General features: G+C 46.9%; 1 protein-coding gene across 1 annotated transcript in view; it reads left to right on the forward strand.

Annotated features, from left to right (window-relative positions):
* Positions 1-5,197: 5,197 nt before the first annotated feature.
* Positions 5,198-15,273, forward strand: part of AMMECR1 (AMMECR nuclear protein 1) — a 935,552-nt gene continuing 925,476 nt past the window's right edge. Inside the window, exon 1 of the mRNA XM_069612614.1 lies at positions 5,198-5,657. Within this exon, the coding sequence (XP_069468715.1) occupies positions 5,233-5,657 (425 nt within the window). The 5' untranslated portion in view covers positions 5,198-5,232. The remainder of the gene's footprint in view (positions 5,658-15,273) is intronic.

A 15,273-nucleotide genomic window follows, 5' to 3' on the forward strand; every position in this document is an offset into this window, starting at 1 on the left:
GTACCTCAAGAGGGTGTTGGTTGCAGCCCCTTTGAGTTACTCTTTGGACATCCCGTGAGGGGCCCCTTACCTTGATCAGAGAAGGTTTGGAAGCCACTCCTCCAGGTCCCGCCAAGCAAGTGGGGGACTATGTGTTAGGCCTCAGAGGGAGGATGACACAGATGATGGGTCAGGCAACAGCGAATCTCAAGGTCAGCCAGGAATTGAACAAATACTGGCATGACCTTAAAGCATCACAAGCGGATTGGACTCCGGGACAGGAGGTCCTCGTGATGGAGCCTACCAAGGCTCGGGCATTGGCAGATAAATGGACTGGACCCTTCAGGATAATCTCCAAGATGGGCGAGGTCAATTATCTGGTTGACATGGGAATCCCAAGGGTAGCTCCTCAGGTATTCCATGTTAATCGGCTCAAGCCTTTCCACAGGCGAGCGGAAGTCTCATGTCTCTTGCTAGCTTCAGAGCAAGAAGAGGATGATTTGCTGCATAGCAACCCTCAGGATGGCTCAGTGGAGGGAGTGCATCTCTCTCCAGATTTGACAACAGAGCAGCAGAGGGCCTGCCGGACTTTTCTCCAGCAGTATGCCTCTCTGTTTTCGCTGACGCCAGGCCTTACACCGTGGTATAAGCACGCGATTGACACTGGTGACAGCGTGCCTGTCAAAAGCAGGAGCTACCATATGTCAGACACTGTTAAGAACCACTTCCAGGCCAAGGTCGCCAAGATATTGGATCTGGGTGTTATTGAACCCTCAACCAGTCCTTGGTCCAGTCCCGTGGTCCTTGTCCCCAAGGCAAGTTCCCAGGCAGGTACCAGGGATTGGAGGTTCTGTGTGGACTACCGAGGAGTCAATGCCGTCACCAAAACTGACGCGCACCCATTGACCAGGGCTGATGAGCTCGTGGACACCATAGGTGCTGCCAAATTTGTGAGCACCTTTGACCTCACCTCAGGCTATTGGCAAATAGCTCTGACGGACCATGCCAAGGAAAAGACGGCGTTCTCAACACCAGAGGGACTCTACCAGTTCATGGTCATGCCTTTTGGGTTGAAGAATGCCCCCGCCACCTTCCAGAGATTGGTCAATCATGCTCTCAGTGGGCTGGAAGCCTTTTGTGTGGCTTATTTAGACGACATTGACGTCTACAGTTCCACTTGGGAAGAGCATTTGACACATCTGGATAAGGTGTTGCAGGCCTTGAAAAGGGATAACCTCACTATCAAGGCCACCAAGTGCCAGATAGCTCAGCGGAAAGTCACATATCTTGGTCATGAGGTAGGAGGGGGTCAAATCCAACCTCTCCCCAGTAAGGTACAGGATGTACAGGACTGGGAGACTCCCACTACTCAAACCCAGGTGAGAGCCTTTTTGGGCCTCACTGGGTATTATCGCAATTTCATGGCGGACTATGGAACCATAGCTGCACCACTGACCGCTGACTTCCCCCAAACAACGTAGGAAGGTTAATTGGATGGAAGACTGTCAGAGGGCCTTTGATGGCTTGAAAGAAAGTATGTGTAAGGCACCTGTGTTGTGTGCGCCCGACTACAGCCGACCCTTTATCGTCCAGACGGATGCCTGCGACACCGGAATTGGAGCAGTCTTGTCCCAGTTAGATGACAAAGGGAGGGAACATCCTATCATCTTCATCAGTAGACAACTCAGGGGTAGAGAACTTAGGTGGGCTACTGTTGAGAAGGAATGTTTCAGTATAGTTTGGAGCCTTAGGCGTTTTAGGCCCTACCTTACGGGGTCTACCTTCAAGGACCAAACAGATCATAAGCCCCTGAAGTGGCTTATGCAAATGAAGGGTGAAAATCCGAAACTGCTCAGGTGGTCCATTAGCCTGCAAGGGCTAGATTTCACCATAGAGCACAGACCAGGGAAGAGTCACGATAATGCAGAGGGCCTTTCCAGAAGGTATGTTGACCGTCTGGATGAGGGTGTCTATCCCGTGGGAGATTAGACACCCTCCACCTCAGTCTGGGGGGGAGCGACTGTGATGCTGGAAATGCATTGGAGGGACAGGGCCTCCGTATCCTTGTCCTTTACTGCCTTTTTATCGTGTGTTCTGTCATATTTTCCGCGCAGGAATTCATGTGGGACTCCTGGCGGTACAGCTCTCTCTTTTGATTTGGTGTACAGACCCATGGGATACCCTTAGGGCACCCATGGGAGGAGTTACAACCCTGTGCCCCTAGTGTATGTTTTTGGGCACCTGTGGGTGGCCCACAGAGCAGGGTATGGGCTGGTGGCAGCTCCATGCTGAATTTGACAGGTGCTCTGGGTGTCCTCCATTTTGGGATACCCAGGCCCTGCCATTGGAATCAGTTGATTCCTGATAGGAAACAAGATGGCTCCTGTGGCCTCTTGCTTTCTATTGCCCGTTACCTTGTTTTCCCAAAGTCCTGGGAAGCCCTGACTCTGTCCCTTCCCCCTGACTGACTGTTGGGTGGAAGTGCCATATATGGTGTTATTGTGAAGGCCCAGCCAGACTAGCTGGAGCCTTCCCAGTGACTGTATGTTGTGGGTACCGCCTGTGGGTGGGACCTGGGTGAACGGAGTGTGTGACCAATATGCACTTCTTGTTGTGGTGGTCTGGTTTCTGCATGAGAGACAAAGACTGAGACAGCCCTGCCCGAAACTGGCCTGAATGCAGTGTGTACTGTTGAATGGCTGGGTACTTGTTCCAATCCACATTCCTTGTTGTGAGTGTCTGAGAGGGAGGAGGATGGCCTGAATGCACTGTGTGCCTGATTGGCTGACTGACTGCATGAATGCCCTTCTGTATGATTGGCTGCTGAGAGTGACCCTGCAGTGTGGATGAGAGACAATAGTATATCTGCGGACCTCTCACCACTGGAAATTGTTCAGAAGCGTTCAGAAGCTGTGTCTACACTTTAAGAGTAACTGGAACTGCTGATCCTCGACGCCCAGCTGGAAGAAGACTTGCTGTTGCATTTGCTTCGACCGATCTGAAAGCTGCCGAATCCGTTGAAGACTGATCCGAGAGAGGACCTGGTAAGGCACCCTCTTCCCGTGCTCCGAGGGACCATCGAGCACTGCTAACCTTTGCCGAAGCTCCCTGGAAGTCAGACCCTCGAAAGGCTGCCGACCCGAGACGGGACCGCTGAGGAGAACGAAGCAAAGCACCCGGACTTCGCCGCTGTCGAAGTCCATTGCTGTCGAACAGGGTTTGCAGGTTTGTGTAACCGCTGGAGGCCCGTCGAAGTTGTGTTGCCCAGATGCGGGGACCGCTTGACGCCGTGACGCCGACGACCGGAGCGACCCGCTCCTTTGCCTAAGAACATTTGCATCGAAGGACCCCCTTGTCCGTGCCGTCGACCACTTTATCCCGCCGGAGAAAGTCAAGGACGACCACCGCGCCGAGGAGAATCCGCCGGTGGGATTCCCGCCACCTCACGACCACAAAGACTTCAACGACTCGACGCCCTTGCTGGGCCACAGTTCTTTACACTCTTTGCAGTCCAGAACTATCGTCACCGAGGTGCCCCGCACGGCTCTTCCTTGCAGGACGCGAATGACCCGTCGCCGACGAGCACCGCTCGGATTGAAGCTGCCGCCTCATCGACGCCCTTCTACCCTGTTCACCGTCGGAAGTTCGCCGTCCCTTGACTCCTGCTTTAAAAGGAGGGCACTCAAGAACGGTTGTTGATTCCCCGACGCCGAACGCCAAGTTCGCCTTCTTCGACGCCTCGTGACTCCTGCTTTAAAGGGGGTCACTCAAGAAGGATCTGGCGATGCCTCTTCAAAGAACTCTACTCCACCAGGTACATTGGGGGGTAAAAACATTATAGGAGGGAATAAGACTATTGAACAATATACAGACTGGGCTTGTGCTATATATCTTATTTTACAGGTTGCCCAGGTGGGGGGGGGGGATCTCCACACAGAACTGTAGTTAAGTAGCTGACTCAGTACTCTGCCTATTGTTTCAACCATCTTGCTTTCCTTCCTCTCTATTGCTGGTTTCCTCGTTATTGATCTGTGTGACATTTTAACTGTACAGTTGATGCACTTTAATGAGACTTGATAACATTGGTGGTACCACTTTAGAATTGTATATATTTATCATTGTTGATTTCCGAGTACAAAGTGCGTTATTGTGATCGTGTACATACCTTTGAATATTAATTATATAAAGACTGTGTTTTCAGTAATACAGTGTGTGGACATTCCTTTGTGGGGGCTTGGGGACTACACTGTACTTAAGAAGCAGCCCGCATCACCTCCCGAGAAGCTAGGCCTTGATTGCTCGTCCATTGCTACCATAATAGAGAATCTTGGCTGGGGTCTTCTGTGCCTCTCCTCTACCATATAGAGAGCATAAGTACAGACAACCCCCTCCAGTCTTTACAATTACGGTGTTTGGTTTTTGGAGTTTCTTTGTGCTTTCCTCCGTTTTGTTCCTTGTTATATAAGGGGGGGAGATGTGTTGTGCTCTACACCTGTCTCTCCTTGACTCTCTCTGACCTGTGAGTGTGTATGTATGTAGGTTAATTATTAATATGGAATGTTGAGATGTAAGACTACTTGAGATTCTATCAAGTGTCAGTTGGGATCTGGAGCTGGAGTTAATGAGGGACCGGTGGATGTCTCCCTACATAAGAACTTGACCTACATGTAACTTACCTGTTCCCCGTGTACCTACCTGCGGTCCATGTGAACCTACGAATTTAGTAAATCTATATGTTTAACCCCAAGTGTTTCGGTACAGTCTGTACCTCAAGGGTTAATCCCATCAGCGTCAATGCGCCTCTTCTCCATAGCTCTCAACCATTTGTGTTGCAAAGGCAGGTGAAATCACCCGATTTTGTTTGAGACTCCCATTGGAATGAATGGGCGTGCAGGAGTCTTGGCGGGTGAGTCAGCCCTTTACAAGGCGGGTGACACCGGCCAAAAGCATGTGAATTGAGAGCTAGGCAATTTCTCAAGGCGCCTCTTTACAGTACACAGTGCAGACTTCGTTCCAGATCTCGACTCCGTCCCATATCCCAATCCTCCTCGGCATCGTGATGGCTACACCTCCCTTGGCTTCTGTTCTTCCTCTAGCTGGAAACCCTCCCAACCTTCGGAAGCCGCTCCTCAGACACGGATTCCGGGATACGTCTACCGGAGACGCGCACGCCCCCTCCCCTTTTCTCAGCTGGTCTGCCATCCCGCGCACGCAGGCACGCACGCGCTGACGTCCGGGCCAGTGGAGCCAGGAATGGGTCGGAAGCGGAGCGTGGGGGGAGAGCGTTCCAAGATGGCGGCGGGTTGCTGCGGGGTGAAGAAGCAAAAGCTATCCAGCTCACCCCCCTCCAGCGCAGGTGGCCCCGGCGCCGGAGGAGCCTCGCACTGCAACGGCGGGGAGCGGCAGTGCCGTGGCGAGCTGGGGCTAGGCGGGCCCGCTGGGGGCGCGGCAGCAGGCAACGGTGGCGGGCGGGTGGTGAATGGCCTGGGGGGACTAGGCGGATGCACCTCCCTGTCACCCGCTGCTGGATGCACATCCCTCTCTCCCTCCAACCACAGCCCTGGGGCCCGCAAGATGATTGTGTCGGCCGAGATGTGTTGCTACTGCTTCGACGTGCTTTACTGTCACCTATACGGATACCAGCCTCCCCGGAGCCCCCGCTTCACCAATGACCCATAGTAAGTGCTGGGAGCTACACACCTCTAAACTGTTCAAAGCAACCAGGGGGCACTGTTCACTCTAGTCATAGGCAAGGATGTGTTCCTATTCCATTCCTGGCGTTTACACACATTCTATTATTTATACTAGTGCATTTCATTTGCAGAGTTGGGCATGTCGCGAGAAACTGTTTTGGAAGTGAAAGAAAACATCAAAGGAAAAAAAATCGCACCTTCAAATAATATTACCAAAGTGCCTCTACGCGCACCAGTACAGTACAACCAAGAAAAACGTATACACGCAACGTGCTTTTGGAAATGCACATGGCATTGTGTGCCTGACGTAGAAAAAAAAAGAATTCAGAACAAAACACATGCTGCTTCTTTAGAACTGGTAATGTGATCTGGACTGACTTACAAAAACATACATACACTAGGGATCTGCATTTAATGGGATGCCCTTGTTTCAGGTAGGCCACTGACAGAAGTAAACAGTGGGCGTCTTCAAAAGACTGACTAAAATGACTGTTATGAAAATAAATTGCAATGTTTGTTTTTCCATCCGCGTACATACTACTTTCGGCTAGGGACATTTGGCAGCTGTTTTTCATCTAATATTCCTACCAAGAAACACAACGTGATGTTTTTTTGTTTTTTTTTAGTCTTTTTTTTTTTTTTTTTTTTTTTAACTGCCTTACGATCCTCTTGTTATCATTTGTGATTTCTACCTTGTGAAAGGATAAGTTTGATGTCAGCATTAACATTGTTATTACATGCTGACTGTTAAGGCCTCTAGCTCTCTCTGTCCCGCAGGAGCTTACATGGTGCAACCTATGTGTGGTTCATGCATCGTATTTGCTGCTGGCGGTTCAGTCACATGTTAAGATGGCAATATTTACACACTACTGCAGTGCTTTAAATTTGGTGAGAAATGGAGGGGGTGCAGCGACGACAGGGTTTGGCCTAACTTATGGGCGTGATCTGAAGTGTTCCCAGCACACGACCATGAAAAGTTGTCGGGTTACTTTTTTTTTATTTTTTTTTTTTGTCTCGTACTGGGGATTCAATCGAACCCTGCAGGTGACAAAGCATTGTCGAATTGCACTGTGCTATTTCGTTGGTGCTCTACATTTTGTTTCATTCCATTAGACTGTCATGCAATCAATTGGACAAAACCAATAGCATCTAGCATCTACAAAATGGCGCAATGTGGTGTGACACTGGCTTGTCAGCAGGCCTCGCGTTCGATTGTCCCAACACGGGACAATATAATACGTTTTTATCAAATTGTCTGTTTTCCAACCCGTGCCCTGCTGCTGTCAAACCAGTATTGCAGCAGACTGCTATTTCATATTTGCACAATTTATATCTGTGAATGAAACAAATTAAATCCACCACCTAAGTAACACTACACTGGCTAGTAGCCAGTGTAAATCCCACGAAAGGAAAAAAAAGTGGCTGCCTGGGGTAGGGTGAGCCGAGGGCTTCGACTCGATCTAGATTTTAAAAACGAAGCTTCGTTAGTCCATTTTATATAAACTGTCATGGGTTTAAATATCAATGTCTGCTGAAACTCACTGTTGCGCTGCCATTCTCTGCCCCAAGATTTCAATGTAATTTAATCCTATGAAGCTGGTGGGTTGTTAGCGTTATAAATGCAGTCCCATGCGTTCTGTTTTACACCCACAGATGTACGTTCTTTATCCATGGCATGTAAAACTGGAGCCGTGTCCGTATATTGTAACGTGTTTCAAAGTAATGCTAAGATATGGCAGTTAACGTGCCTATACGCAAGCGTTTGAAGGCAAGAGGGGGAACGGATGGAAGACTGAAACAACGATCTTACTAGGCCAGGTGACATTGAGATTGCGCAAGAGGAGAGGGGGCGAGGGGCAGTGCAGTACATAGGTTCAACAGTAGTAAATAAATAAAAATAATAGGTAAAGTGCCGCCAGTTGGTGGCAAGTACAGGGGTAAGTGCAGACATGAAGTGTCAAGAACCTTACTAACCCTTCCCACCGTTGGTGACGGTGCGCTATATAAGTACCTATAACATAACCAAGGGCATGGGTTGCCCAGGAGGCAGTGTTGGCCTGCAGCTGATGGGGTAGGGCCCCTGGGCCCCTGTGCCACAGAAGCTGACATATTCATGCTACATTGTCAACTAGCCTATGCTCTAAGTTCTTTTAGTAGGCATTCCACTTGTGCAAGATTTTCTTCTTTTGGGCTTGGTGGCCCTTGTCAGTGTGACCATACCTGTCTACACACCTGCAGCAGTCGAAATTTAAGCTATCGTAAACGATAGCTAAAACTAGTTGCTGGGTATCGGCATCACTTACTAGGCAGGGGCCTACCCCCTAGACAACCCAGCTCATGGTTGTCTAGGGGCAGGCCCCTTCCTAGTAGGTGATGCCCGATACCCGTCAACTAGTTTAAGCTATTACCCTAATTTAGCGTGCCCCAAATCTAAATTTTGTGGCATGCAAGCATTAACATTTGGTAATTATGGTTCTTTATACACCTTTCCAGATACAGTTGATGTCTCATAGGTATGTTGGTATGTCACTAGTTTTGTCTGTGAGCCAAATGTAGATCCTAGTAGCTGTTGGTGTTAAGCTAATCGGGCTCTCCCAGGCTAGGAGCAGACGCTAAATAACTCGGCAATTTCGAACCCTTCCCCCACCACATTAAATTCATTTGGCCACGAATCCGCATGTCTGTCAATAACCTTATTTATTTTAACCTCCCTTGGCATCAATTGATATCTCATGGTTGTGGGGCCGTCCCTGTTGCTTTTATATTCCCAAAGTAGGCCAAAGTGAACATATGTAGCTGCCTGGAAGAGCCCAGTATATTATTGTTGCTTCTTCGATTTGTGTGAAATAACGTTTTCCCTGAGGGGTGGGAGTTAGGGAGCCCGCGGGGGTGGTGGGTGGAAGCGAGTATTGCCGTTTTGGGTCCTGCCCGAAAATGGCGTTATTTATTTTATACATGTGCATCTTTTCTCTCTATTTTCTGTGATAAAATACTGCTTAGAAATGAACTGGCGTTGAAACTTTAGAGCCTTTTCTAGTCTTTTGGTTGTTCGCTATACATTGGAGCTAGAGGACACATTGTATAGGTTCGTTGTCGAACATGTAATGTTATTTGTAATAAAGTATTTGCGTGTTTACCCATTGGCTCTCCTTTTTTCCTTGTGTACTTATTTCCGTCAAGAACACGTTCACTGCCAGCTTTGTTTTTTATGTTCTAGATCGTGGCAGTTTCCTCAGTTTTCCTGTTTATAGGCGGACGATTCATCTTGAAAGAAAGCTCTTTTCTGGTGTGGTCCAGTGGTGTATGTGCGACGCTTCACGCCTTTTCTCTGGTTTGTCGGAATCTAGTCTTTCCCAGTGCATACCTATTAAACCGCCTTCCCACGGGCACCTGGTCGAGCTTCATTGTCACGTCAGTGAATGAACTGCCTTCATTGTACTCTGGGGAATTTACGCGCGTTTCACAGATCATTTCACTAGCAAATCGATCGCCTTGTCAATTTAGTGTCTTCGAGATGGGTAGGGGGCGCCTATTGTTAGTCTGAGCTTTTCCAGTAATCACTTGGCAGCCAACGTGGTTCTGTTGGGCAGCCACAGATTCACACTTACTGTTGCTTTTGTAAAACTTGACCATTGCAATGTTATGACCAAGGCAGCAGAGGCGAAACCACGATAATTTTCATTGTGTGAATTCACCACAAACCAGTATTACTTTGTTTTCCTCGCCAGATTTACAAATTGCTTGATGTTGCCCTTTTTTTTGGCGAAGTAATATTGGAAGTTTAGATTACTGGCAGAAGTACACTTTATTGCCGTTGCAAACGATAAGTATGTTTAGGATAACCTTGCATGACGCCAGCTTTTTATGTAACTACACATGGTCAAATATGTTTGAAATAAGAATGCCTATTAAGCACTTTTCTAGTACGAGCCAGCAAACGTCGGTTGATTGCAGGTTTCTTATGAAGATTATACAGTAAAAAGTTGGAAAACCCGTATCTTTCCTGTATAATGCATACATCGGGAAACACATCTGTAATTGTAATTTGTTTATTTGTATAACGCTGAGGGGGCTACAACATGTCTTTTGGTAGCAGCGCTGGATAGAAGTAAAGGGACTACACCCAAAAGGCTGGCGCACGAGCAAGTTCACGGCTAAGTTCCGCTTTACCGCTCGTGAGGACTTTGTGGCTGTTGCTTCTCTGCACTTTTGCATTTGGACTGGACTGCCTCTCGCCTAGCCAGGTGATTGCTCTGGCTAGAGGATTTGGACCATTAAGCCCACTAGAGGGAGTTTTCAGCTTTTCAGCATTTTAGCAATCCCTTGACATATGTTTGTTTGTTTTGTTTCACAGTGTTTCCTCTCGCATTGAAGCGGATTGCATTACTGGTTACACCAGCCTCGATGATTGACACCTCCTGCTAGCCCTGCCCAGGAAAAGGCGTGTTTTTCACTCCCTCACCTCCTACTAAAGACAGCCATACGCGCACAGCGCGCGCGCACGAGCAAGTTCACGGCTAAGTTCCGCTTTACCGCTTCACCGCGTTACTGCGGTCACGGCCTGGCTCCCTAGTGCTGGTGTTCCTCTACCCAGTCCTTATCTAGTTCTCCGAGGTCAGTTTAAGTGTTGTCTTACAACGAATGTCCTTTGTGCCGTACTCACTGAAATCAAATATGCCAGATCTTGCTTTACATCCCAAGCCTAGCTGTTCTAGCACTGGACTAATCCAGACGAAATTTCCAGCATTTATTCTCTCTCCGAGAACCCCAGTCGGCCCCACTTCTACCACTTCCACCATGGGCCCGTCGGTTGGTCCCCCCCGGACTATCCCCTCCTTGTCACAAGGGTCTGCGGGGTCCCACATTCCGACTATGGGTCAGCAAACTGTCCCATGTGTGGTGCCCCCCTGCTCACCCTTTGTTCTGACGAGTCCTGCTCGTACTCGGGGCATTTCCGACAAAACGATTCTTGCCTCATTGAAAGTACGGAACGTGAAGAGGAAATTTAGTACTTATTCTAATGAAACCCTCTCGCCTATCACTCCAGGTTCTCCTATAATCCTAGATAGCACTAGTATTTCACTATATGCTAGCCACCATGAAACTTTGCAGTCTGTACAATCCCATTGTGATGTGGCCCAATCCGGCCACACTCCTCAAGATACCTACACTACACCGATAGACTCTGCAATTGCTTCCTTTGCCCTTCCTACGCCTCGTGCAGTCGTGCCTGCCCGCAATACGCTTGCTACAGGCTCCAATATTGGTGTTGAATTAGCTTTGCAGGCCATTAACGCCTCTATTCTTGGAATGCATAAAATGTTTGATATTATGAATACAAAAATCACAACTCGAGGCATACATCTGGAGGAACTCCTACACTGGAGTCGTCGCCATGATCAGTTGAACCCCTCTCCACCTTTACCATCAGAAAGGCCATTGGAAAGCTGTGAGGCCTCAATTATTACCTGTGGTAGCCTCACTACTCTAGACAGGCAGACAGGTACAGCTGTGCCCCCCCGCGATTTGTGTTTCACATGTGAAAAGTGCGAATGCTCCATCTTCCTTGCCGCATTTCCACAATGTTATTTGTGCTCTTGACGCTTCTTCTAGCTCTGTGACACCTATCCCTGTGCCTCTTACTCAGCCTGCCATAAATAACATTGTTTCGGTGCCTGTCCCTGAGGTGCCTCTCCAGTTTGCTGCCACTGCTCCCCTTGTCACATTGCCCACCTCTGAGGGTTCCTCTCCAGCAAATCCCATTGTGGCAGTAACGCCGGCAGCCTCTAGCGGCAAGTTTAGGACCACAACGATCTCAAAAAATTCACATGCCGTATTGAAAAAAACAAACAGCTGCATCGTCGAGGCAACAAAAACACTCTGAATGCCTTCTTTAAAGCTATAGGTGGGTCTTTGGAAGCAGAGCCGAAAGTTCTTCCCCAGAGTCTCCCCCTCACAAAACCCCTAGCTACCTCTGCCCCTGTACTGTTGCAAGCGAGTATTCCATCGTCTGTTCACACAAAGGAGACGGCATCTGCCGTGCCTGTTGACACTCCGGCACTGATAGCTCCCCACCCCCCTTTTGACGATTTGGTTGAGTCACTTGAGACGTTAGAGCAAGATGCTGATCGAGTTGTAATCGATATGCCACCCAAAAAAACTGTCTCTTTTGCCCCAAGTGTTAGACGGCCCGCTGCTGTGTCGTCTGCTTTAAATCAGGACCCATTGAATGAGTTGAAACAAGCCGTTGACAAATTTCTGGAGGAAAGGTTCTCCGCTGTACCCACGTCACAACTCACGTCTGCTATGACAGATCCCCCTCAACCTATTTCTAAACCCTCTGATATGTCTAATTATTCTAGTCTTGAGCAGTACAATCTTGAGTCTCAAGTGTCTGGGTTCAAAGACTTGCACTCTCAACACACGCACCAGCTCAGACTGCCTAAGCCTCACCATTCTGAAACAAGGCGTCCTCTTCCTCAATCCTCTCAAGCCCCTTCCACTCTCTCGCCTTGCACATTCATTTTAAAATGTCGAGATGGTTCGTACCCTGCTTATAACTTGAATAGAAGGAGTGTCTTAAACATCTTTAGCGACATTGATGAACTAAGGGATATTACTACCTTTGATATAGCACAAATCGAATTTATCTCTGCTTCCTCCAATTCTGTCATCAGACTATGGATTCCATCGACCATTGTTGCCAATACTATTTGGCGAGCGAGAATGACTGTTTGAAATGGGCTTTCTATTGGCACATGAGCCGAGTGTCACCACGCCCCAATCTAGGGTCCCCATTCCAAATCCACGCATTTATGAAAGACAACAAATTGATAGAAGTGACATTAATACAGTGCATGATTCTCGGATCTTCACTCAGAATTAACCATCATTGTGCCAGAATGGCAATCTTCTGAATCTTGCATGTTGGAATACCAGGGGGCATAATCATTTACACGTTTCTATTAAATCCATGCCTGTAATCTATCACATTCTCACCTTACAAGAGACTTGGCTTTTAGTCCCCCCGGTGTGGGATGGGTATGAAATTACTCTGCTACCGGCCATTCGAACTAAAGGCAGACCCACTTCAGGCTTGTGGTTGCCGTTCTCCAAAAGGCTGGTCTTCATGTACACGCATGGGCTTCCTTTGGGGCTCACCTACAACTAGTCAAAATTGATCTGAATACTGCCTCGCTTGCATTGTTGAATGTGTATAGAAATACTGCTGCTTGTTCTGATGATGACTTTTATTGTGGTCTTATTTCATTGTTGGATATTATTAATATGGCGAACATCACCAATTTTACCATCATACTGGGGGATCTTAACATGAATTGTATTGCTAACAACCTATACTCAAAAGATAGCTCCCGGTGGATTCAACTCATGAATGAACGTAATTTTATTATGATCAATGGGGCCCTGAAAGGTGATTCACCTCCTCAATCGACCTGGTATCGCAATAACAGTGCAAGTACAATTGATTACATTTTCGTGGATTCACCATTGTTTAAATTCTGTCAGGACCTCTCAATCACTGCCTATCCTGGCAGTGATCATAAGCTACTCTTCCTGACCATCTTATGGCAAACTTTTGCTCCTAAATCTTCTTCAGTCAGTTTTGGATTTGCCATCAACTCGGCCAGATCCAGACTGAAATGGACAGATCACCGTCTCTATGAATTTGAAAAATTAATTCAAAAGAATTTGCATACATTGGGTGTACAATACACTGATATACTTGCACCGTTTGCGCATACCATTTCTACTCCCACGCAACTCCAAACTAAACACCCCCATATCTATAATCAGTTGGTTAAAGAACGAAAGACTGAGTTTAGGCGTCTAAAGCGCCAGATACAAAACTCCTCTTCTCGCGATCGCTGGCAAGCGCTCATAAATCTGAAAACACAATACAAAAACTGGCTCAAGGGACATAAATCAATGATGTTTCAACATGACAGTGAAATAATGTTAAAATCCCTTGCCAATAAAAACTCGGCCCAAATGTGGCATCTTCTACACAATCATGCATATAATAGAGATGCTGAAGCACAACTAAATGCAGTAAATGAATCACAATGGATTTTGTATTTCACAAATTTATATGCTGACGCCAATTTTGATCCAGACTCCTTTCGCTCTGTTAGAGCACTTTATTGGAACCTGGCTTTTACAATTGAGGACATTGTATTAATCATCAAAAAAGCTAGTCCTTCTCGAGCTGTTGGCCCAGATGGCATTTCCAACGCCATGTTGAAATTAAATCCTGACATATGGGCTCGTATACTTTATTGCATCTTTCAAGATATATTGCATTCATGCACCATACCTCTATCCTGGAAATCCTCTATTATCATCCCGATTTTCAAAAAAGGTGAAAGGTGTTCCCCTCAGAACTACCGTCCAATTGCACTTTTAGACTCACCGAGTAAAATTTTCACTAAACTTGTACTGATTGAATTTAATAAGTGGACGCTTCAGAATTCATATAGAGACCCGTTCCAGACTGGTTTTATTGTGGGTATGGGTACCCAGGTTAACCTCTTTGCACTGAACTCTATTAAAGCACAGTGCCAAGAGTCGAAACAGTCTTTATTTCTGGCGTTCATTGATTTACATTCTGCTTTCGACTCCATTTCTCGCTCTCTTCTTTTCACAAAACTAAAACGTGACCACTGTCCGCAAACATTGTTTGAAATCCTTTTGGCTCTCCACTCTGATACGTGTATTCATGTTCGACTAAGCCTCGATGGAGCCTTGTCTTCCTCTATCCACACGGCTCGTGGGCTCAAACAGGGCTGTCTTCTGGCGTCATCCATTTTTAATTATTTTATTCATGACATAGCTCTCGCATTTCAAAATCTTGGTTCAGACTCTCCAAAAATTAATAATCATCACGTTCAAAGTTTAATGTATGCTGACCATATGGTATTGTTGTCAAAAACTCAAATTGGCTTGCAGAAATTGTTGACAGCTTTTGACTCCTATATTATTCAGAATGATTTAAAAATTAATACCAATAAATCTCAGATAATGTTGTATCAACCGACCAAAAGAAACAAACCATTTATGTGGAACATTAATCAGCTACATCTGCTGATTGTCCCTCAATACACCTATTTAGGTATGATATTTGAACTGCGGGGGTCCTTTAATGCACATTTAGATGGAGTTTTGAAAAAGGTGATAACGGCCTCGTCACAAGCTAGTTTGATTATGTCCAGATATGGCAAATTTTCTATTATACCGGCTCTTGCTTACTGGAATCAGAAAGCAGTGCCATCAATATTGTATGGTCTTGAAACTCTCACATGCCAGTCTAAACTTGTCTTTCATAAATGGGAAAGCCAATTTTGGAAAAAGATATTACGATTACCAGCTTGTATCCCCATCTCGTGGATCGGATATGAGTTGGGCATAATTTCACTTGAAACCTTATACATTTGGCGTCTGTGTGCGCTCTTCAGAAAATGTCTCTTAGCATCCAGAGATCGCACCTTACTATCAGAACTTGCATTTCATGTTTCACACTACGCAAAAATTCTTTGTCTCATGGGTGACTACTGCATACTCTGCATTAAGTAGTGCAGATGTT

This window comes from Ambystoma mexicanum, chromosome 5p (assembly GCF_040938575.1).
Source record: "Ambystoma mexicanum isolate Mex_15411 chromosome 5p, UKY_AmexF1_1, whole genome shotgun sequence".
Lineage (NCBI taxonomy): Eukaryota > Metazoa > Chordata > Amphibia > Caudata > Ambystomatidae > Ambystoma > Ambystoma mexicanum.